The sequence below is a fragment of the Gobio gobio genome (assembly GCF_949357685.1).
Source record: "Gobio gobio genome assembly, chromosome: 14".
In the NCBI taxonomy this organism is placed as follows: Eukaryota; Metazoa; Chordata; class Actinopteri; order Cypriniformes; family Gobionidae; genus Gobio; species Gobio gobio.
Window position 1 is genome coordinate 972,817 of NC_137107.1, and position 23,319 is coordinate 996,135.

Below are 23,319 nucleotides of genomic sequence, written 5' to 3' on the forward strand. Positions count from 1 at the left end.
AGGGTCAAAACTCCAGATGGGAAATGGACAGAAAGGACTGTTCCCATTCTTACTGCAGTGTTAGACTGCAACAAGTGAGTCAACTTTATTTTCTGGAATTGCAAATTTGTTGGATTTGCAGAAATGTTAATATTTGATGTATTATTTTTTTATTGTTATACTTGCTTTTCTCAGAGGAACATGGGAGGAGTTGATGTATCCCATGACCCATTCTTCTGATGATGTCCCGAGTACATCAGGTGTTATGGGAAGTGTTCCCTTTCCGGCTGACCTGGGTAATGCAGCCTAACAATCATTTAACTGATTTGAATAATATAAATTGATAATGTGTAAGCCATAGTAAAGAGATGTGTTTTAGTTAGGGTTGGGCATCATTTTGATTTGAACGATTCTGATTCCGATTCCGATTCTTAGTTTCGATTACGGTTCTTTTCGATTCTCGATTCCGATTCTTTGAGGGGTGGAGTCACAACATGTCACAGGCTCATTTCACAGAGGAAAATTGTATTTTGATTCAATAATGAGTTTTAGTTTTGGTACTTTCTCCGCTGGCATTTTCACTTGCTTTGCTGCAAAGGTGAATGGAGTTTCACACCGAGTCCCGGTTTAACAATAGCATTAACAGCAGTCATATTAGGACTGCTACTAGCGTGGGCAATTTGCGTATAGCTACATTTATCTACAAGGGGGAAAAATAATTTCAGTAACGTTGTTGTTCACCACAATTCGCAATTTGGTCAAGGGCTTTGTTATTACAATCACTTACCTGATTATGACGAGGTGAGATAATGTTAGTTCAGCCTGAAATGAAAATAAAGCCATCTTTTACTCACCCAGTTGTTGTTTAAATGCGCATGTTCCTGTGTGTGTGCACTCCGAGTCGTCAGTAGCCTCACGCAATATTGTCATGACAACCGGTACACAACATACACTTAAGGAGGTTATATTATTAGTATTATTTCTTATCATATCCGTTATAGAAAAGACGAGAAGCGCGTTTTTTTTTCTATTGAGCTTGATTTCTCAAAATGGTGCATGTGTGTGTGTGTGTGCTTATCCTGGGTGCAATGACAACAACAGTGCGAGTTATTATAGCCTAGTAGGCATGAGCGCCGGCGGCTGCTGACGGCTCATAGTGTACACAGAGGAGCGCGCTCAGAGTAACGGCCGAGCTCAGTGTTTTGACTGAATAATACGGTTTCTTTCTCGCAAAACCTATAGTGTGCCCCCTGAACACTTTCCATATGACGCGCGTCTCCCTGTATCGTTGCGTGATACATTTGTTTATTTTTTGTAATGTTTTAGCTGATCGCCATTCACTGCCGTAATAGGAAGGAGCGCGTGCAGGAACAGTATTTTAAATGTCATAGGACATAGGGCACTGGGACAACATCAGGGTAAGTAAAAGAAGGCTTTATTTTCATTTCAGGGTGAACTATCCGTTTAATAACGTTGGTTAGCGCAGGGTTGCCCGAGGAGGACAGACCTGCGCGCAGCATTTCAAACACGCTACACTCGTTAATTTATACACCACATATTTGTAGTGCATCCTCCCGTGCAAGAAATAAGTTTGTCATATGTGTTGCACTGTGCCGACCCAGGCTTTTTAAAAAAAAGTGAAATAAAGCCACACTTTTGAGCGCAGCTTACCGTGCTCCATGTCTGCAACAGAACAAACGGGCGCGGCAAGCACTTCCGAAGACTTGCGCGCTTGGAACCGATGATCGGAATCGAAAACAAAATTTCTAAACGATTCCAATGGCATCGTTATTTTTTAAACGGTTCCAAGTTGGAACCGGTTCTCGATGCCCAACCCTAGTTTTAGTCTAGATTCAACCCTTTAGAATCTGAAGCTAAAAAAGGGCGTTTTCACATATTTAGTGATTTTGATTGTAGAATTATAACACAATGTGCTATCCTCAAGTGCAAGGTATCTTTTTTTTTCAGAAAACAACTGCCTTTCAATAAATTAGATATTGATCCTTACTGTGGGGACTTTGAAAATAAAATTTAAATAGACAAAAGATTTAAACACGGGAATACATTTTTACTGCTTTTACTTAGAAAAATCATAACCTCTGAACAAAAGAATTTAACACTTTAAACTTGAAGAATAAACTAAAATGCAAGTTTTTTTTGTGACACTGGGTGGCAGACGTTTCACTCAGGAGCCTTTCTTTACCCCAGTTCTCCAGGGGCCCGTTCTTCGTACCTCGCTAACTCAGTTAGCTGGATTTGATTGTTGATGATTTGGCATGATCTTGGATTATTTGGTTCTTCGACGCTCATCCTGGACTTGCTGTCATAGCAACATGTCCGTAAGCTTAAACCTGCTCTGGAGCGGCTTATTTCATGTAAACAGGATTAGATCGCATCTTGAGGTGATACTTAAAATCTGCCCCAGCCACTGCTACTTTATTACAAGAGTTTATTACTGAACCAGGGGCAATAATAATAATTTGAAATAATAATAATATACAAATTTTAAATTATAATATTATATACATTCTCATATACATATACAATGTTGTGTATAATACTATAGACACAGCCACTTGGAGATGCAGAGAATTTGATCTTGACCCTTAAGAAACTTTAATACTGTCACGTTATAAATCTGCTTCAAATTGAATAAAAAATGTAATTACAACATTGAAATAAAAATGTAAACGGTGTACAAGTACTGTATAAAATCGTGAATATAAATAATTGGTAATTATTTACAAAAAAAAATGTATCATTGATCAATAACTTTTATGTTGGTTTAGCTGTTTCCTTATAAAGGTCCAGATATTCGTGTTTTTTTTGTGTGTAATTTGCCAAGTTTTTTGCCAGGTGGCTTTTTTAATTATATGATGTCATTACGTTGCTGTCTTGACGCCAGCCAATCGCTGCATTGCTGATCATGGTTTCGAGTATCGATGCATCTGCCCTCTTCAGGGAAAACAAGAACGCACAGTGATCTTAAATCATTTAATCCAGATATTTAAATCCAATCCGCAAATTCGTTTGAAGAACCAAATTAGCCAGACATCAGTTATCACGATGAAACGATCTGGGATCTGTCAAATCATCTCAGATGTATTAAGCGAGGTACGAAGAACGGCCCCCTGGTGTTTCTGATCCTTCACTTGAGTCCTTCAAATGTGGTGCTCTCTAAAGCAGTTCCTATCAAGTTGATTTAAAACTTGCTTGTAGTAAGAAACTGATGTTTCTTCCAGGTGTTAGACTCTTTTCGTAGCTTCAGAATTGATAGACTTTCAGTACTGAGTGTTTGCTAGATGAACAGATTCATTGATCGTAATATTAATTTGGTAACATAATTCTGAACCAAATATTTATAAATAATTATAACGAGTTATGATTCATTATTAATATTGCCCTTTTGAGCTAATTTGATACAGAGCAAACATTTGTGTTATATTAGAGGTGGTGTGTGACATACATAATAAATGAATGCTGTTGGGAAATGAGGAAAAGTGCAATCACTACTGAATCTCTTGGTACCAAGCTTTTGAAAATGGAGGGAATAAATCCCCACATACACTCAATCAGGAAAGTGTTTTCTGATGGCAGAAACCAAAGCCATTAAGAGACTCGGTAGAAGTTCCAAATCCTTCATGACTTAAACTTTGAAGAATGCATAACATCGGTATTGTTAATCATTTTAGCTACTATAATCTTTTAAATCAGCGTATGTGAAATATATGCATCACGTGGCTTTTGTGTTCACTATCAACATGTGAAAGTGTTCATTACTGTCATTATTTACTGTCATTAAGCTAAGATGCTGTTTCATTATTCTTCAAGTTGAACTGTGAAAGTCAAGTCTAGTGTTCACCATATTTGAACATGAATTAGGTTTTCACAATATTAACACACATAATTTAACATTTGGAACGCACATGTTGTAATGATCTGTAAATCTTTAACAGAAATGCCCATTTCCTGTGTGGATACAGTAAGTATACTTTACATTTATCACCACATCAAGAGTCAATAATTATAATCAGACGCAGAACATTATTAAGGCCAGTGCAGATTCAAACTAACTCAAAGTTTACTGATGGGGCGCTTCACAAACATCAATGTCTGGAATGAAACCACAAAAAAACGAGGAGCCGTTTTGTTTTCAGCAGTTGCTCTAAGGTTTCGTGTTTATTTTGCTCTCACTACATAATCATAGTTTTATAAACGTACATTATGACAAATTCTTATTAGTATTATTTCACTGTATTTCTGGCTGTTCACATTTTCCTTTCTATAACACTCGAGGCTCTTTCTTTAAGTGTTTTTCTGTTTTGATGTTTGGTTTTGTTTGCTGATTGCTGATGCGGTTGCATTAAGTGTAAATGATGTTTAATGCATCTCTGCTCGATGTTTCTGGAGTTAATTCAGGCTATAAAAGAGCGCTGAGCAGCTCAAACACCAGCATCTTCTGATGAGCAGCATCTTCAGTCTGACTCCCGGTAAGAGCACGTCGTCTCTGCTGTGAATTATTGTGTCATTGTGTTCAGCCTTTAGTCAAGCGTCAGCACGTGGTTCAGCTTGTTGACTCTCTAGTGCTTGTTTATGAGGAACAGTGTAGAAGAAACTAAAGAAAGGAAAATGGAATTGTTTAAGGCAGCTTACTGTGTTTTCTTTCAGGTCAACCACTTTCCATGTTATGATCTTGAGATTCATTTGATAACGATATGATCGGCTCATAAACATCATCATCTGTCATGTAGTTTGATGTTTATTGTGACTCCAGGTAAGATCATGAGGTCTGTGAGGTTATATTGTCAACTATCTTTGTTTTTCAGCCTCTGGTATCATGTGATCATTAAACTAGTTTCCTTTAACTATCACTGTGTGTGATTTCAGTACAGCAGAAGCCAGTGGAAAACACACAGATTTCCATTTCTTAAAGAAAACAGGCTTGCACAGCAGCAGAGAATCAATATTTTAGCTCTCTTCAAACGCGTGTGAGCCGCTCCACAAACCTCTTGCTTTGACTCGCTTTGACCTGCAGATGAAACACACAAACTACTGTCAGTGACGTAAGTTCTTCAATATTTATTCCTTGTTAATAAAACACTGGATTACTCGCAGTTCTGCCAAATGTTTAGGTAGCGTAGCCTATTACAGAAATGTTCTATCTTAGGTCTTAACTTAAGATATGATAAGTTAATTTAGGATTTTCACTATTTTGTATTACAGAAGCAAATCTTAACTTGATTTAGGATTCTTATCCTATCTTACAAAATCTCATTTTATCTGTATTTGGGAAATCTTAAACCGCTCCATCGAGTTCGGTAATCAGGTCTGTTACCAAGCAACCAACAACGCGCAAATCTGCTTCTGAGGTAAACCTCAAATCAAAATGGAGAAACAACGGCGTGCTTTTAATTTCAGTGCGGCAGAGATTTACATTTTGATAACCTCCATTGAAAAGTTAAAAGCTGTTTTATAAATTGCCTTAAAACTAAAGAAAAAGTAAGCCGTTAGTCACTTGAAGAATGAGCGGTAATGCTCTGTGACGGCTCGTTGGCCTCTGTAATGTCTGCAAAATCATGTGTCATGGGAGTCTGTAATTATATACAAGTATTTTATCATCAAAGCACAGCACATCCTGGGTCCTCCAAAAGTCAATAAATAATCAATAAATGTAACGCCAAAGGCTTTTGTACTCTGATTTTTACACTTGGATTTCAAAAAGGTTTGAAGTTAGGACACCAGTGGGGTTGTCCTAAAGTTAAGGCAGCTTTTAGGATTTTTTGGCGAGTTAGGATGCTTCTGTAATACCCATTTCCTATCCATAGTTAAGATAAGGTTATGCACTTAAGAAATGTCCTTCTGTAATAGCCTTTGTCCTAAATGCGGTCCTAACTGAAATTGCCATGGTTACCAAACAGATAAGATCGGACTCTAAAGTTAAGATGTTTCTGTAATACGCCCCCAGAACAACAGCATTCTTGCTTGGGTGATATTGTTCAAATGGAGGATTTTCAGACTTTATTCTTACACTTTTTTTAAGGGCTAGTTCACCCAAAAATGAAAATTCTGTCATTAATTCCTCTCCCTCATGTCGTTCCAAACCGTAAGACTCAAAATGAAGATATTTCTGATGAAAGCCGAGAGCTCTCTGACCTCTCCATACACAGCAATGTAATGAACACTTTCATCGTTAAAATAGCCCATGTCAACTTTATTTTTTATAGCGCTTTTAACAATGCAGATTGTTTCAAAGCAGCTTTACAGTGATTAACAGGAAAATAATGCAGCATAATTGTATTCAGCCGTCTAGCCATTCTGGAGAAAACGCTGATGTCATCAGCTCATTTCAATTATCATACAGTGACAGTGTGGGCTTTAGATCAGTAATTTAGTTTATATGGTTAATTTAGTTTAATAATTAGATTTATTTGGATATTTAGTTGAAAAATGTAGTGTCCCCAACTGAGCAAGCCAAGCCAGAGGCAACAGTGGCAAGGAAACCACGCGCAAAACCAGTGTCTCCAGAGGTTCAGCCTTAAACCACTGTACAAAAAACAAACAAAATAGTGACTTTATTCAGCAATGTCTTCTCATCTGTGTCAGACTCCTACGCTGTCGATGCAGTAAATACAGTGCAGCGCTTTAAGCGTTACGGCAGAATGCCGGCTTACCATTGGTCAGCTCCTGCATCATCATCACACACATCCGTTGTGGTGCTCACATGAACAGCCTCGGCCAATGGTAAGCCAGCATTCTGCCGAAACGCTTAAAGCGTTGCACTGTATTTACTGCATCGACAGCGTAGGAGTCTGACACAGAGGAGAAGAGATTGCTGAATAAAATCATTATTTTTGTTTGTTTTTTTTATGCACAAAAAGTATTCTCATTGCTTCATAAATTCGCTTCTGGCCCTTCGAAGTGTTCATTACATTGCTGTCTATGTAGGGGTCAGAGAGATCTGGTATTTCATCAGAAATATCTTCACCTGTGTCTGAAGATGAACGAAGGTCTGCCGGGTTTGGAACGGCATGAGGGAGAGGAATCTCCTCTAAAGAAAATGTAAAGCAAACCGAGGAAACTGGATTTCAACAATCACTCAGAATCACACAATACTATATATTGTTGTTCTTAAAATAGAAAAATATATCTTGACAATAAGAAAGGAATGCATGTTTTTTTGACACTAATGACTGGTTTGTTATTTAGTGCTGCCTGTCAGGATCTCTTGAAACAATGGCAGAACAAAACGCCAGCATCAACGGATCCACTGGGGGAAATAATCAGAGTGTAATGTCACCTGAGGAAAGGGAATTTGTCAAGAAATTGGAACTTGCAGAACCATTATTTATCTGGATCGTTTCAGTCGTTGAGATTCCAATCATGATCTTAACTCTGTTTGCGTTGTGTGTTCTTATCAAATCTCATCGCTCTGCTTCAGTTTTCATTATTCATTTGATTCTTTCAGATCTCATTCAGATCATCTGTAGATTAGCGGTGACATTCAGATGGTCAAATGAACTGATGGTTGTATATATTTACAGTTTGATTGTGGGTCTGTATTTTATGGCATGTGTTGCTGTTGAACGATATCTTCTGGTTTCTCATCCTATCTGGTACAAACATCATTATTCACTGAAAGTCTGCTGTGCTATTTCCGTGATCATCTGGTTTGTTCCTCTGATCTTTTTCGTCGTAGACATCACTTTGCTGTCTATTAAACTTCTATCCGTAATGATCGGCTGTTTTATCCCCTACCTGATTGTCATTCTGTGTTTTATCGGCACTTTTCGCGGTCTTTCACGCTCAATATCTCTTACTCCGCTAAAGCGCAAATTAATTTTGGGCAGTTTGTTCCTTGTGCTGCTGACTTGCACATTTCTCATTCTCCCCTGTGTAATCGTGAGTTTTATTACAGAGAATTGCTTAAAGCCCAGTTTATTACTTCTTAAAGTATTAACGTTTTCTGAATGCCTCCTGTATGTGAACCCACTGGCTGACTGTATCTTGTACTTGTTCCTTAGGCCTGATGTTGATGGTTTAATGAAGTCTGTTCACTGCTGTTGTAGAACTGACAGACGTCAGAATTCGACACACAGCCGGGACGAACACTCACCAGACAGTAGTGGCACTTTTTCCTGCTGTGTTTCAGTGCAAAAGCCTGCGTCTCATTCACAGACCGCCTGCAGTTCAGTTTAAACAGCTGAAATAGAGCTGCACTGAATCGATCAACTCAATTCTATTCCTTATCCTTAAAAAGACTTGACTTCAGGTGTATGAAGTAAATTAGAATTGTACTAAGTTTATAAGAAATATTATCCAGGAGGTATGTGTAATATTGTTGTGCCTTTATTGAAGTGTTTCGTATAGGTCACTGTAGTGTATCGAGTCAGAGACTGTCCTGTATTCTCTCTGTTCCATCATTAATATAATTAAAGAGCTCCCAGTTCTCCTGTGTCGGTTTCTGTCTGTGCTTATTTTTCAAATAACAGCTGATTTGAACTGTCAATGGAGAAGGTCAAAGGCAAAGTGAGGCCAGAGAGAAAAGATCCTGAATAATAGTTTGTATTCACTTCTGTATCAAATCTGTAGCTTCTCTTTTTTTAAATGAGACTATTAATAATAATTTCTCCTGTGCTAGGTTTGCTTGTGACGTGTCAATAATGAAATGTCGGCCCCCGTTATGTGAGTGTCATGACAGCGGCCAGCGCATTTCGATACAACAAGGTTAAGATCAGCTGCCACTGCCTTTGGTACAAAACATCAAAGCATAGATTTGCAAGTTATGTTCACCACAGGCTTTATTTTACTATTACATTTCAAAAGCTCATATGAAAATCTCAAGGGAACCAGTGGTGAATTAGTCTTCTGGGTTCTGACTAAGCTAGATTATTGTAATGCTCTACTGGGTGGTTGCCCTGCTCGCCTAATAAACAAACTCCAGCTGGTCCAAAACGCAGCAGCTCCAGTTCTTATTAGAACCAGGAACCGGTTCTGTCAACACTGCACTGGCTCCCTATTAAAAATTGCATACATTTTAAAATCTTGCTTATTACTTACAAAGCACTAAATGGTTTAGCTCCCCAGTACTTGAGCGAGCTCTTAACATATTATACTCCATCACGTCTACTGCGGTCTCAAAATTCTGGCCAGTTGATCATACCGAGAATATCCAAATCAACTGCAGGCGGTCGATCCTTTTCCTATTTAGCACCTAAACTCTGGAACAGACTCCTAACATTGTTCGGGAAGCAGACACACTCTGTCAGTTTAAATCTAGACTAAAAACACATCTCTTTACTATGGCATTCACATAAAACACTTTTTCAATGAAATGATTGTTAGGCTGCATTAACTAGGTCAGCCGGAACCGGGAACACTTCCCATAACACCTGATGTACTCGTTGTCAGGGTTGGTGAAAGGAAAGGAGCGAGGACTCAATTATGCAGGTGAAAATGGGCTTTTAATGATAAAAATAAAACAAAAAACAAGACAAAACAAACTACCCCGAGGGGGAAAAACAGACTTGACTAGGCTTGGCTTGACTTGAAGGGAGCAGGGAAACAGGAGGTACATACGACGACGATTCAGCACTGGACTGTAAACACTAGGAGATTAAATAGGGAACAAACAAAAGAGGGTAACGAGGGAAGACAGGTGGGGCAAATGAACCAATAATCAGGAAACAATGTGGGCGGGGTTAGACAATGGACACGAGCACATGGCACAAAGAAACACTTAACAAGACATGTGCTCACACCAAACATGACATGAACATGCAGCTAATGAGAACTCACCAGCTGCATGTTCACACAAAACATGACAACATGACGTAGCACGTAGCCAGTGAAAAACACCAACCACGTGCTACACAACATAAGACAAAACATGAAAGCACACGGCCAATGTAAACATGAACCGTGTGCTACACAGAACACAACACAGACAGAAGAGCACACGCTCACATGACAAAACAAACACGCGGAGCATGAATGTCCGAATCCCAACACAAAACTGAAACCCAAACTAGACCGAAGTGCTGGGATCCGAACACCACGCCCGCACACAAAACACAAGGACAGAAGAGCACGCAGCCTGAGCATGCTCAAAGCTGCGCGCTCACACAAGACAAGACAAACAATACAGGAGTGTCAGGGCTCTGTCACAAAACCATGAATAAACTAGACAGAAGTGACAGAACCCTGACACTCGTGACATCATCAGAAGAATGGCATCTACGCTAATGATAGTCTCTCTGTTTATCCCGAGGTTTACTGCAGTCAGCCGGATCTGGGCCGTATCCAGATCAGATGGTGGACCTACGCTAGACACAACCAACTCATCCCTGAAGTGTCAGAGAGACAGTGTCTACTAGACTCTCCACTGTGACGCCTCCTTCCCTTCCCCTCTGTATAAAGATAAAAACACACATGCACACATACATAATCAAACACACTTGCCTGTAGGCTGAACAGGTAATGCCGCCGCCGTTTGCACGGATTCGCCTTTTTAGGGGTTGCGCGGGGATGATGATGGTTTAGTTTCAAACCTATTTCATGGTTTGCGTTCTCGTGCCACCAGAAGCTGTTGCCGTGCGGATGGGGTACGGAATTGGGGTGTTTTCTGTTTTAGTTGAAGATGGCGTTGTTTAAATATGGCACTAAATTAAAATTAAATAACTAATCAACTTTTACAACAGAAATTCATCAAAAAATTGTCTTCAAAAACAATGTTAATTTCCTATCATCACTGTAAAGCTTTGAAGCAATCTGTGTTGCAAAAGTGCTATATAAATGAAGGCTTGACTTGACTGATCCACCTAGAGGAATTACAATAAAACAGATTAAAATCTTTGAAATTAAAATAAACTACAAAAAATATAAAATATAGTAATGTGTGCAATCTTTTGACCGGTACTGTATATGTTTATATATATGTAGCACTGTGGTCCTACATATAAAAACATGTACAGTACCGGTCAAAAGATTGCACACATTACTATTTTTTTATATTTTTTGTAGTTTATTTACAATAACAATATAAAGTGACAGGCACAATGTCCTATGTGGGCCAGTATCAGGTCACTATGATTCTGAAATCTGTGCGATAAAAGAAAGAAAAAAAAACAAAAAACAAAACAAAAGAAACATTAATATTGTGAAATATTATTACAATTTTATTATAATTTTAATATGCATTAAAATCTAATTTATTTCTGTGGATTCTTTGATGGATAAGAAGTCGTCCTCCCGTTTTCAGTATGCCTGAATAACAGTAGAAGAGAGCGTTCAGTGGTACTGCACAGTCAAAGCATTTTGGCTAAAAATGTAATATTTAATTTTGATATTTGATATATGCGGTTGATATTTAAGGTATCGACTCCTTTTTTTCATTTTTATAACTCTTGACACAAAGATCCGCAGAATAAAATAGGTCAAAACTGAAGCTTGAGTCTTAGATATTTTTAATGATGTATAGCTTGTTGAGGTAATTACAATCCCTTACATTAAAACTTTGAACTAATATAAACAAAGAATGCTTCGGCGCGCTGTCTGTTTATGCATCAAAAACACGTTAAATAATGTAAATGAGGAAAAACTTCTTCTGCTGAGGTAACCCTTACGAAAAAGAAGTATACTTCAAGTTCATTTTATGAAGTATACTTAATGTGGCATTCACGAGGAGCGGACAAATGGAAAGGTGTTCAAAAACCAAAATAAATCAAAATACTGTATACAAAATACTATATACTGTATATTAATCTTCGACTACGCCACCCTAGGAATTTCACCCAGAGAATATGACCAGTGCACAGGTTCCCTACTAAAGACAAGGAGAATGGAGACACAGGTATTTACTACAAAAGTATAAAAGTTTAATATGATTTATCAGAATAAAATCTGAGGCACAAGAAAAGGGCAAGCCCCAATCACTCAGTTACGGTGTTAAAAGGACAGAAGCTGCGGCCTCGTTCAAGGAATACCCGGCAAAAGACAGACACGCTCCTTTCACACGCACTGCACGCTCACATCACACGGGCCCCAGTGAAAATGATCAGTCACGGCACACGGTGTAAACACCACCACCAAGAGCAAGGAAGGGGAAGTCAATTGCCTACGCAAGGCGGCCGCAGCTCCTAGAAATAAACACTCCACACCATACACACAAGAAAAAGATAACAATTATAAAAAAACAATTGAATGTCAAACAATCAAGCTCAAATTAAAACCAATAAACAAATATATATTGTTATACACAATTCGCAAATCAACAATTTAATCAAATTAAATAAATCAGGATTTAAACAAATGATTCATGACCACAGTCGAAAACACAAAACAAAATGATGCAAAAAAATAATGAAAACAAACACATTAATCTTCATAAACAAGGAAAAACTCAGACCATATAAAGTAATGAGTATGTGAGTATAATAACTCAAGCAGCAGTATCAAAATAACCCATGACAAAACAGCGGTGACATCACTGCACTGACCAAAATCCTCCTGAAATTCATACAAATGGTTAAAAGACAATTTAGGTTTCTTTTTGCTTTTACCAGGGGAAATTTAGATTCTGACTTACCGTCACATGGCAATGGGATCAGGTACACAATGAGAAAGAGACATCCTTTTAATAGTTCGCAGTAGTCATTCATACATCACGGACTGAAGGGCGCAGAGGCCCGCACAGCAGCCAGCTGATAACAAACGGGCAAATCCCCAAACCAACGTCTGATGGGAACTCCGTTACAGCAGCAAACCGTTGCTCACTAAATAAACAAACCATTTAGTTACTACATACATGCTGGAGATCGCACTCAGACTACAATCAATCCACTCACCTCAAACGGTCGCGGCAACACACAAAACCGCAGCGCCATTCCAGGCACGCGAACAACCAGACGAGAACCCACCACAGGTGCGCTCCAACCTAAATGCGGGCGCAACTCCATGACGTCACTGCAATTATGCCTACACGGGCAAATGGGCTTCCAGCTCATCATGCCACATTAAGTAATGTTCTAGTATATTTTAAGTATACTTTATGTAGTAAGTATACTAATATCAATGTGTACTAGCAGTAAACTTGTAAGTGTACAATTTCAATACTGCTTTGGACTAAATTGGCCCACTTTTACTATATAAAAGTATATGTTTAAGTGTACTATAAGTGTAAAAGTAGTTTTAAGTGAACATAACATTATACTTATAGTTTACTATTTATATATTATTTTTGCACTTTCAGTATACTACAAAATGTTTTTATACTTGAAATATACCTTTGACTCTGCTTTAATAATAAAAAAAAAACACATTTTATTCCAGCTTCATGCATCCTTTAGCCTAGAAATCTAGACGCACCCTAGCGACAGAACATTTATTTTGCCGCAAGTGTAGTCTAGCAACTCTCGGTAGACCTGAGAGCTGGAAAAACCAAACTCTGGTCAGGCCAATCAAAGCGTGTGTAGAGTCGGTGAGCGGGCTTAACATAATGACTGCACGTCACGGCAGAGTTGCGGAGGTTCTGCGTGCTACTCGTAAACACAGAAGCTGGCGAACAGCGGCCTTTTGAATCGGCTTTGGCCGCGACTCTGGAAGACTTAGAGTTAAGCTTTTCTTTGAGAAAAGAACAAAGAACGGCACTGAAGTCATTCTTAAGAAAAGAAGATATGTTCAAAGTTTTGCCTACCGGATACGGCGAAAGTCTATCAACTAATGTTAGCTCTGCTTCACCTTCTTCTTTGCTCTGATTGGTTGTGGCGCTCATGGCGCTATCCAATTGCGTGCAGAGGGAATTTGAAAGACAACCGTTTATCCCGCCCCTCGGATTGAGCCCTGTCAATGGTGAGTTTCCAGACCCAACATCTTGATGTGGGTCTGACTTGTTAGGCTAGGCATCCTTTATATCAATTCTTGAATGTGGGTAAGTTTCAAAAAGAAAGGCAACATTTTAAACAAAAAGAAAACCCCATTTTTGTCGGAAGACTACGCCTTGATCAGATTCAGAGCGATGATCAAACACAGATGAAGTCGATCGAGTCCATCAACACCTCAAAGCTTCAATCGTTTCCTCTTTATGGGTTCATCATTTCATGCAGTATCATTAGGCCGTTTTGATTTACGTGCTAATTAATGTTTGATGATCGCATTATTTTGCATTTGTGTGAGCAATCTTCTATCATTTGTTTCAGTTTCTTTTTGGCCTGTGTTTTTTTATCAGGAGATTCTGTACTAGAAGATGTGTCATACCATATAACTGGAAAATTCAGTCAATGGTGCACTGTAAAAAAAAAAAAATGTTTTGGAAAAATTATGAAATTTGATTATTACATATTGGCCCAATAAATGACTTCCAAATAATTATCCCCATGCAAAAATATGCATTGTACTAATCATAGCTTAAGGTCTTCACTAAAAATTAAAATTGTATATTCACCGAACATATTTAATTCTGCTCAGTCAATCTATGAAGTCGAAGTGAAAAATCCATGTTGGATGGATAAGTCCTACGTCCGAAAAAATGTATATGCATGCGCAAAATGCGCCTTCGTGAAAACCGTTTGTGTGGAGATTTCACACAATCGGGCCCTGCACAAGCTCCCGTTCTGGATGCTAATGCAGAAACGCATTTTCGAATGCATCCGTCCCCAAGATTGGTTGCAGGGATCGACCTGAAGGATGTGTACTTTCATGTCTCTATCCCTCCTCGACACAGACCGTTCCTATGCTTTGCGTTCGAGGGGAGGGCATATCAGTACAAAGTCCTGCCCTTTGGGCTGTCCCTGTCGCCTCGCGTCTCACGAAAGTCGCAGAGGCAGCCATTGTTCCACTCAGAGAACGTGGCGTTCGCATCCTCAACTATCTCGACGACTGGCTCATACTCGCCCAGTCTCGGGAGCAGTTGTGTGAACACAGGGACCTGATGCTCCGTCACCTCAGCCTGTTGGGCCTTCGGGTCAACCGAGAGAAGAGCAAACTCTGTCCCACACAGACGATCCCTTTACATTTACATTTAGTCATTTAGCAGACGCTTTTATCGAAAGCGACTTACAAATGAGAGCAATAGAAGCAACTAGAACAGTCAAGGGCAACAATATGCAAGTGCTGTAACAAGTCTCAGTTAATCTAGCACAGAACACAGGACAGAATTATTATTATTTTTTTTAAAAATAAATTAGACAGACAGAAAATGAATAGAATGATAAGTGCTATTCTTGATTGGTCAGGTGCTGCCTGAAGAGATGTGTCTTTAGATGTTTTTTGAAAATGGCTACAGACTTGGCCGCACGAATTGAGATTGGCAGGTCATTCCACCAGGTGGGAACGGTCCAGGAAAAGGTCTGTGAGAGCGATTTCATGCCTCTCTGGTATGGCACCACAAGGCGTCGTTCACTGGCCGCTTCAACACTGGCTTCATGGCCGAGTCCCGAGGTGGGCGTGGCAGAGCGGTCAGTACCGGGTCCCAGGGACTCCTTACTGCCGCCAAACTTTCAGCCCGTGGTCCGACGCTTCGTTTCTCCGGGCTGGGGTGCCCTTAGAACAAGTGTCCAGGCATGCTGTGCTCTTCACGGGCTGGGGGGCCACATACAACGGGCATGCAGTTATCAATTATAAATAAAGCAGTACATTTGGCACTGCGCCACCACAAGTATGTACTGGTCCGTACGGACAACATTGCGGCCGCTGCGTACATCAACCGTCAGGGTGGTCTGCGCTCCCGCTGCATGTTCCAACTCGCCCGCCACCTCCTCCTTTGAAGTCAGAAGCAGCTGAGGTCACTTCGTGCAATTTACATCCCAGGTGAGCTCAACCGGCCAGCCGACGAGCTCTCACGGCAGCCGACACCTCCGGGAGAGTGGCAACTCCATCCCCAGGCGGTCCAGCTGATATGGGACCTCTTCGGAGCCGCACAGGTAGACCTGTTTTCCTCTCCGGACTCGACCCATTGCCAGTGGTACTATTCCCTGACCGGGAGAACCCTCGGCACGGATGCACTGGCGCACAGCTGGCCCCGGGACCTGCGCAAATATGCGTTTCCCCAGTGAGCCTTCTAGCACAGACTCTGTGCAAGGTCAGGGAGGATGAGGAGCAGGTCTTGCTAGTAGCGCCCTACTGGCCCAACCGGACCTGGTTCGCCGAACTCACACTCCTCGCGACAGCCCCTCCTTGGCCGATTCCCCTGAGGAGGGACCTTATTTCTCAGGGACGGGGCACTCTATGGCACCCGCGTCCAGACCTCTGGAAACTCCATGTCTGGTCCCTGGACGGGACGCGGAGGTTCTAGGTGGTCTACCACAGGCAGTGGTAGACACCATCTCTTCTGCTAGAGCCCTCTCTACGAGGCGCCTCTACGTTTTGAAGTGGAACCTGTTCGTTGAATGGTGCTCTTCCCACCAGGAAGACCCCCGAAGGTGTTCGATTAGTGTCGTGGTTTCTTTCCTGCAAGATGGGATGGAGTGAAGGCTGTCTCCCTCCACCCTTAAAGTGTACGTCGCAGCAATAGCGGCGTATCACGATGCAGTCGAAGGTAAGTCCTTGGGGAAGCACGACCTAATCGGCAGGTTCCTCAGAGGTGCGAGGAGGCTAAATCCTCCTCGTCCAAACTCATTACCCTCTTGGGACTTGGCTCTAGTGCTCAGAGCACTTCAGAGCCCTCCCTTTGAGCCTTTGCAGTCTGTGGAACTTAAAATCCTGTCAATGAAGACAGTGCTTCTGACGGCATTGGCCTCCATCAAGAGGGTAGGGGACCTGCACGCACTTTCGGTCAACGAATTGTGCCTAGAATTCGGGCCGGACAACTCTCACGTTGTCCTGAGACCCCGCCCCGGATACGTGCCCAAGGTTCCTACCACTGCCTTCAGGGACCAGGTGGTGAACCTGCAAGCGCTGCCTTCGGAGGAGGCAGACCCAGCCCTGGCTTTGTTTTGTCCCGTCCATTCTCTTCGCGCTTACGTTGACCGGACTCAAAGCTTCAGACCTCAGAGCAACTCTTCGTCTGTTACGGAGGCCAGCAGAAGGGAAAGGCTGTCTCCAAGCAGAGGTTAGCCCACGGGATAGTGGATGCTATCCCTACCAGGTTAGTCCTTATGTGTATTCTGCCACCAATCCTTCCACTGAAGGACGTGGCTCCGCAGCGTACCATCTCCCGAGACGGGCACGCTTTCCCAGCATTATCCAATAGTCTCACTGATTGGGTCTTGCAGAAACAGCAGTGACTGACCTCCCTGCTTGGAGCCCTGACTTCCGTACCATCTAAGACGGTCCAGTGCGCTCAAGCAGGACGCTGGAAGGGCCAGCCTCCTGGCGTTTTGGTAGGGATCCCAATTCGTCGGTCAATTCGGACGTACGTCGAACGTGACCGAATGAAAGGGAACGTCTCTGTTATGTATGTAACCCTCATTCCCTGAAGAATGGAACGGGGAAGTACGTCCCGTCGCCAGGTGCTGCGCTTCCGCTAGAGGGACGAGTCACTAGTTCGGCTCCTCAGCAGAAAAAAGCAATGATTAAGCATTCTACTTCAGTATTTATACCTGCGCTGCGGGGCGGTGCGTGGAATGCGTGAATCGCATGCCAATCTCCATTGGCTCGTTTTTAACACATTCGAAGTAGATTGGTCTCTGAAATCAGATCCCAATTCGTCGGTCAGTTCTGACGTACGTCTCCATTCCCTCCTTCAGGGAACGAGGGTTACATACGTAACCGAGACATTTTCCATAAAACCACAATATTTACCTCTGAGATGAAGTTGAATAAAAATCTGAGGTACTTCACAATTATACTCAAATACAGAGTAAATGTATTTTGTTACATTATTTGTAATATTTAGCAACTGTTGACAGCTGCCATTGAAGAGAACTGAAATGAACATTTATACTGGACTTTAAAGTTATATTCAACTGTCTAAAAACAAAACATCTAAAGATGTTTACCATGGCCCATTTATGTACATAATAAAGAGTATAAACGATATAAAATCGTATGTTGGTAACATATTAGTCAACATTTTATTTTTACCATTAGAAACATTAGATTACTGGAGTAAATTAAAATCCAATACTTGCATTTAAAAGTGTAATCTGGCAATTTCTCTTCAAAAATCTGACGTTGCGGCACGCAATGAATTCTGGGGTAGGCAAGGCTGCGAAGCATCCATCCAAGTAACCTGCATTTCATGGGAAAAGAAGGACGCTTTTGCAGCCGTATTTTGAAGGAGCCTTCGAAGGACCTACGAATTGGGAAAGCCTTCGTCGCGCTGCGGTGACGCAATCCGCAATACCTTCCACTGTAAACGAGTCTTGGTGCGTCCTTTAAAGGCAGCATCGGCCACGCACTCAAAGGATGCAGCCCTTGAATTGGGACACAGCTGAAGACTCATCTTCATCATTCTTCTGCTTTTCATCGAGTTCGGAAGACATACTGAGTTTACCTTGGATTTACCGTAATTTTAACATGAGAATTTATGAGGTAAAACATTTATTCTCCCTTATATTAGGGTTATTGATGCATAAACTTCACATTGTAGGCTACTAGTTGAACTATTGCTAGACTAAAATGTGTGAAATCAACGGAAACATGTTGTAATATGAAATAGTTAGGCAACCTTTCAATGCTAAATAAAGATACACGTACGGCATGGGGATATTTTTATTCTCTATAATATTAAACACAGCATGATATAAAAGTAGGGTTTCTAACTGTCCCGTATTAGCCGGGACGTCCCGTTTATTGGGCTTAAATGTCCCGTACATGACTTTCCCAATTATTGACTGCTACGCTGATGTAACCACTGACAAAGCCATTCACATATGTTGCGTTTTTTGTGTGCTCAAGTTTGTTATTTTAAATCTAGACGTGCGGCAAACGCGCTCAAATAGAGAGCAACACCGCCGTCATGCCCATGTGCCGCGCTCGTTTTCTCAGACGCGTCTATGCGCAACGAGATCAAAAAGCTTAGCAACGTCATACGTGGCAGGAATATCCGTTTGTGTAATGTAATTTTTTTTCAAGATTCTTTGATGAATAGAAAGTAAAAAAACAGCATTATCTGAAATAAACTTTTGTAACTTTTGACACATGTAATGCATTCTTGTTGAATAAAACTATTCCTTAAAAATTATGAATTATTAATAAAACTATTAATTTAAAACAAATTCTTACTGACCCCAAACTTTTGAACGGTAGTGTATAATGCTACAAAACAACTGACATTAATTTCTATGATGTTAAAATCTTTTTAGGATTAAATTGTGCATTAATAGGTTGAGCAAAACAAATGTGTTTATATCTGAGAGCCTTTTATACACACATTTAGACACTGAAATAACATACACAGTGTGGTAGCTACAGTACAAACAATTTGAGTGTCCCTTACAAAAAAACACTATTGTCCCTTACTTTTGTCCCACTTTTTGTCCTTTGTATGTTTGGATTATGTTGTGTTGTAAATAAATGAAAACAATTCAAAAAGCGATTCTTTGAATCTCTTCGGATTCTTTGTTGTAGTTCCCTCACATTCATTCAGCTGATATAGGGCCATTAGGATTAGGGGAGGGGTCTTTGTCTTTCTCAGATGTAAAACACATCAATATTCATGATGATTCACACCCTCCCCGCATAAGCCTTCCTGATAAAAACATGTCTTACAAATTAAACCAGTATATTGTTTTAGCTGAATGAGTGATTTTTACATCGTCTTGAAGCAAAAATTCTAGCCTACATGATCCAGTTATCAAAAGTCTGGTGAACAAATATTCAGTATGGGTTTTATAGCCTTATAACAGTGACTGCCCCCCCCCCCCCCCCACAAAACACGCATGAACGTAATTTTCTCAAAACCTTTACACACATGCTGCTCACATATTATTGTAGCAGAGTTTGTGCTTAAAATAGTGTACTACTAGTGTAACAGAAATAAGCAAAACACCTCCAGGGCCCAGAAAAGTGCTCAGTGCTCAGAGGGTTAAATAACATTACACGTAATGTCAGAAAGATATCAGCTCTGCTTTTGTTCATAAATACCAGTAGTGATGTTGTACAATGAAGACGTTGTCACGTTGCCGGAAATACAGTCATCAGTGTCCCAATGTGTAGTGAGCCAGCGTCCTTTACCATCCTTACCAGTGTACTAATTTATGAACATTGTAGACTTGAAATTAAACTCTTTCCCCATTGTCTAATTCACGGGACAAAACACCAGTTTTTGTGCCAAGAGATCTCTTTTATTTAATATCAGACATAGGATAGAGAGACAGTGTACCAAACGAAGGTCTTCATGCCAGCTTCTCTGGTCCTCTGGGCAAAAAGGTTGTGTTTTTATATGCTGGAAAACTATATTACAAGAGGAACATGTGACATCCATTAAAATGGAATGTATATAAAGTCAACATATGCATGGAATATATAACAAACCGTTAAGTCAACATATTCATCGAAACATACACTACGTACACCACTTCACACTCCAATGTATTCAAGCATACAATGATTACAAATGATTATGAATACTAATAAAATGTAACAATACAGATACACAAAATTAACTGATTATGAATACTAATAAAAGGTAATATTGAATAATAAAATTTTATCTACAAACATTATATACTGATTCATGAGCCTGTGAGCTAGGGAGCTGATTGAGACGCACCCTTAGTCTCTTGTTATCTAGTGTATTTAAACCCTCAGCCATCTTGTGTCATTGTCTTGTGTTAACGTTTTGTGCTGGTGTTTATTAAATATAAGTGTTCATCGCCTTTCTGCATCAAGCCTCTTATCTTGGGTTATCTAGTGAAGCCAGCGTGGGATGGTCACTGATTTTATCATGCTGCTCAAAGCATTATGGGTAGACTCTCTCTACAGTCTATTCTGATTCATCAACAGTTTCACTGATGATCCATAATTAACCCTAAACCCAGGATAGAGCGGCTGAGTGAATGTGGTTTGGACTGTGTGGATGAGGCTCATTGTGTCTCCAGAGACGCTGTAGAAGGACAGAGTTCCTGCACTGTGATCCACATACACTCCTACTCTATAGATATTACCATCCACTCCTACTCTACTGCTGATGGGCTCTACAGGGAGATCAGAACTTATGTTAATGTGTGCGAATGAGTAACTGACAGGAGAGCAGGACAAACTCCAGGACAGATCATTAGATCCAAATCGACACTCATAACCGACTCCCCATCCCTTCCTGCTGATGCTCTTGTACGACACTGATATATATACACATTCACCACTCCACTCAACCTCCCAGTAAGAGCGTCCACACACACTCTCTCTACACAACACCTGAGGACACACATCAAATCTGTCAGGATGATCAGGATACGGCTGCTCTGTGCCAGTGTCAGTAACCACTCTGTTCCCCTCAGACAGACAAAGGCGTTTATGTGCTGTGTTCAGGTCCAGAGTCAGAGTCAGAAGTGAATCTGATGGAGAAAACACATCAGACATTTTTTTTTATTACAGAAACTTTCTATCTTCATTTAGAATTTTTCACAAATCCGTGATTTAGGATTCTTATCCTGTCTATAAATCTCATCTATAGTGTACTCATGTCTGTTGACAAGCAACCAACGATAATAAAGAAATGTTATTCTTTAACAGCTTTTGAGTTTAAATGAGGTTCTGACTGAAATCGTCATTGGTTACCAAACAGATGAGATTGGATTCTAAAGTTAACCTGATAACCTTCACGAGGACGTGGACACACTGAAACTTTCTTTGTTTAAATTAGCTCAAATTACTGTCAGATGTAAGTAATTGTAAATTGTAAATAAGTGTGTGTGTGTGTGTGTGTGTGTGTGTGTGTGTGTGTGTGTGTGTGTGTGTGTGTGTGTGTGTGTGTGTGTGTGTGTGTGTGTGTGTTTGTTTGTGAGAGAGAGAGTGTGTTTGTATGTGTGTGTGTGTGTGTGTGTGTGTGTGTGTGGACTTACATTTGTGTAGTCCTGCTGTAATCCTGATTTCTCCTTCATGGTCCACACTAGAAAACACACAACGACACAATCAATCATAGATGTAATGGTTTTTATAGTGTACAAACTGTGTATTCTCTCCCCTCACACTAACCTACCCCTAAACCTACCCAACACACACAAACACACACACAAACTCTACCCATTCAGCGTAAATCCCCCCATTTATGCATCTTGATTTAAGAATGTTTAAATATTTAGACTAGAAACAAGACAAAAATTACTAAGAGCATTTTTTCTAAATTTTTTGTAAAAAATTTAGTTTTGTTTTTGAAAGTAGTCTCATGCTAAAAAAAAATATTATTAAAATTAAGATACAATTTTTATACAAAACGAAAATCTCTGTAAAGAAAGCAATTCACTTTCTACAAAACAAAACAAAAATCACTTTCTACAAAACAAAACTCCAGAATAATTTATTTAGAATGTAATCATCAAAGGCCTATTATATTTTAAATGATCAAAAGATTTGACTACACTGCAAAAAATGCACTCTTATTTAGTTGAAAATTGTACTTATCTAGTAAATGCATCTTGATTTAAGAATGTTTAAATATTTAGACTAGAAACAAGACACAAATTACTAACAAGGGCATTTTTTCTAATTTTCTTTTTACTATTTTTTATGTTTTTGAAAGTAGTCTCATGCTAAAAAAATAAATAATAAATAATTAAAATTAAGATACAATTTATACCTAACGAAATTCACAGTAAATAAAGCAAGCTCTTTTACAATAAACACATTATAATCTGTCCAAAACAGGCCAAATAAATCTTGTCTAAACTGTATGACATGCAGCAGGATTCATATTTAAACGGTCTTTGTGCGTTTAATATTCACAGATGCTAACAGAATAAACTTAACAGAATAAAGCCTACCTTACAATCAGCCCTGAATGAACAGCTTTTCATGAGGAGAATTATAGCTCAACGCGTCTCAAAACGATGTAGCTGAAGTAACGTTACAGCGCTTCACTAGATGTGTTTGTATGAGTTGATGTGTGGGCGTTGACGCGTGGATTGTCAGTATTTGAATCTGAAAGAGCACGAGATACGTGGGCGTGGTCGCATTAGTGGATAATGAAGTGGTTCGCGAAAGACTGACATCTATCACTTTTCAACCAGATTACATAAACACAGAATATTTGTTTTCGATTTGGTTTACATTGTTTAGAACCTGCCATTTCAGCATTTCTTTAGACATATGTCTCATGTTTGTGAGACAAGTATTCACTAAGCTAGAGTTCCTTTTCTGACTATCTGAATGAATGTCTTTGTGAGAGAGGCTGCAGATTGCGCATCATGTTTGTTTTCTTTATTTTGCAAAAAGCAAAACATTTAGTTTTTATTGTGACTGTACACA

The 23,319-nt window shown here is 40.0% G+C and overlaps 1 protein-coding gene across 1 annotated transcript in view; it reads right to left on the reverse strand.

Moving 5' to 3' along the window:
• Nucleotides 1-20,181: 20,181 nt before the first annotated feature.
• Nucleotides 20,182-23,319, reverse strand: part of LOC307137873 (NACHT, LRR and PYD domains-containing protein 3-like) — a 54,328-nt gene continuing 51,190 nt past the window's right edge. The window contains exons 8-9 of the mRNA XM_079835878.1: nt 21,918-21,964; nt 20,182-21,410 (exon numbers count right to left, since the gene is read on the reverse strand). Coding sequence (XP_079692004.1) covers nt 20,833-21,410; nt 21,918-21,964 — 625 coding nt within the window. The 3' untranslated portion in view covers nt 20,182-20,832. The remainder of the gene's footprint in view (nt 21,411-21,917; nt 21,965-23,319) is intronic.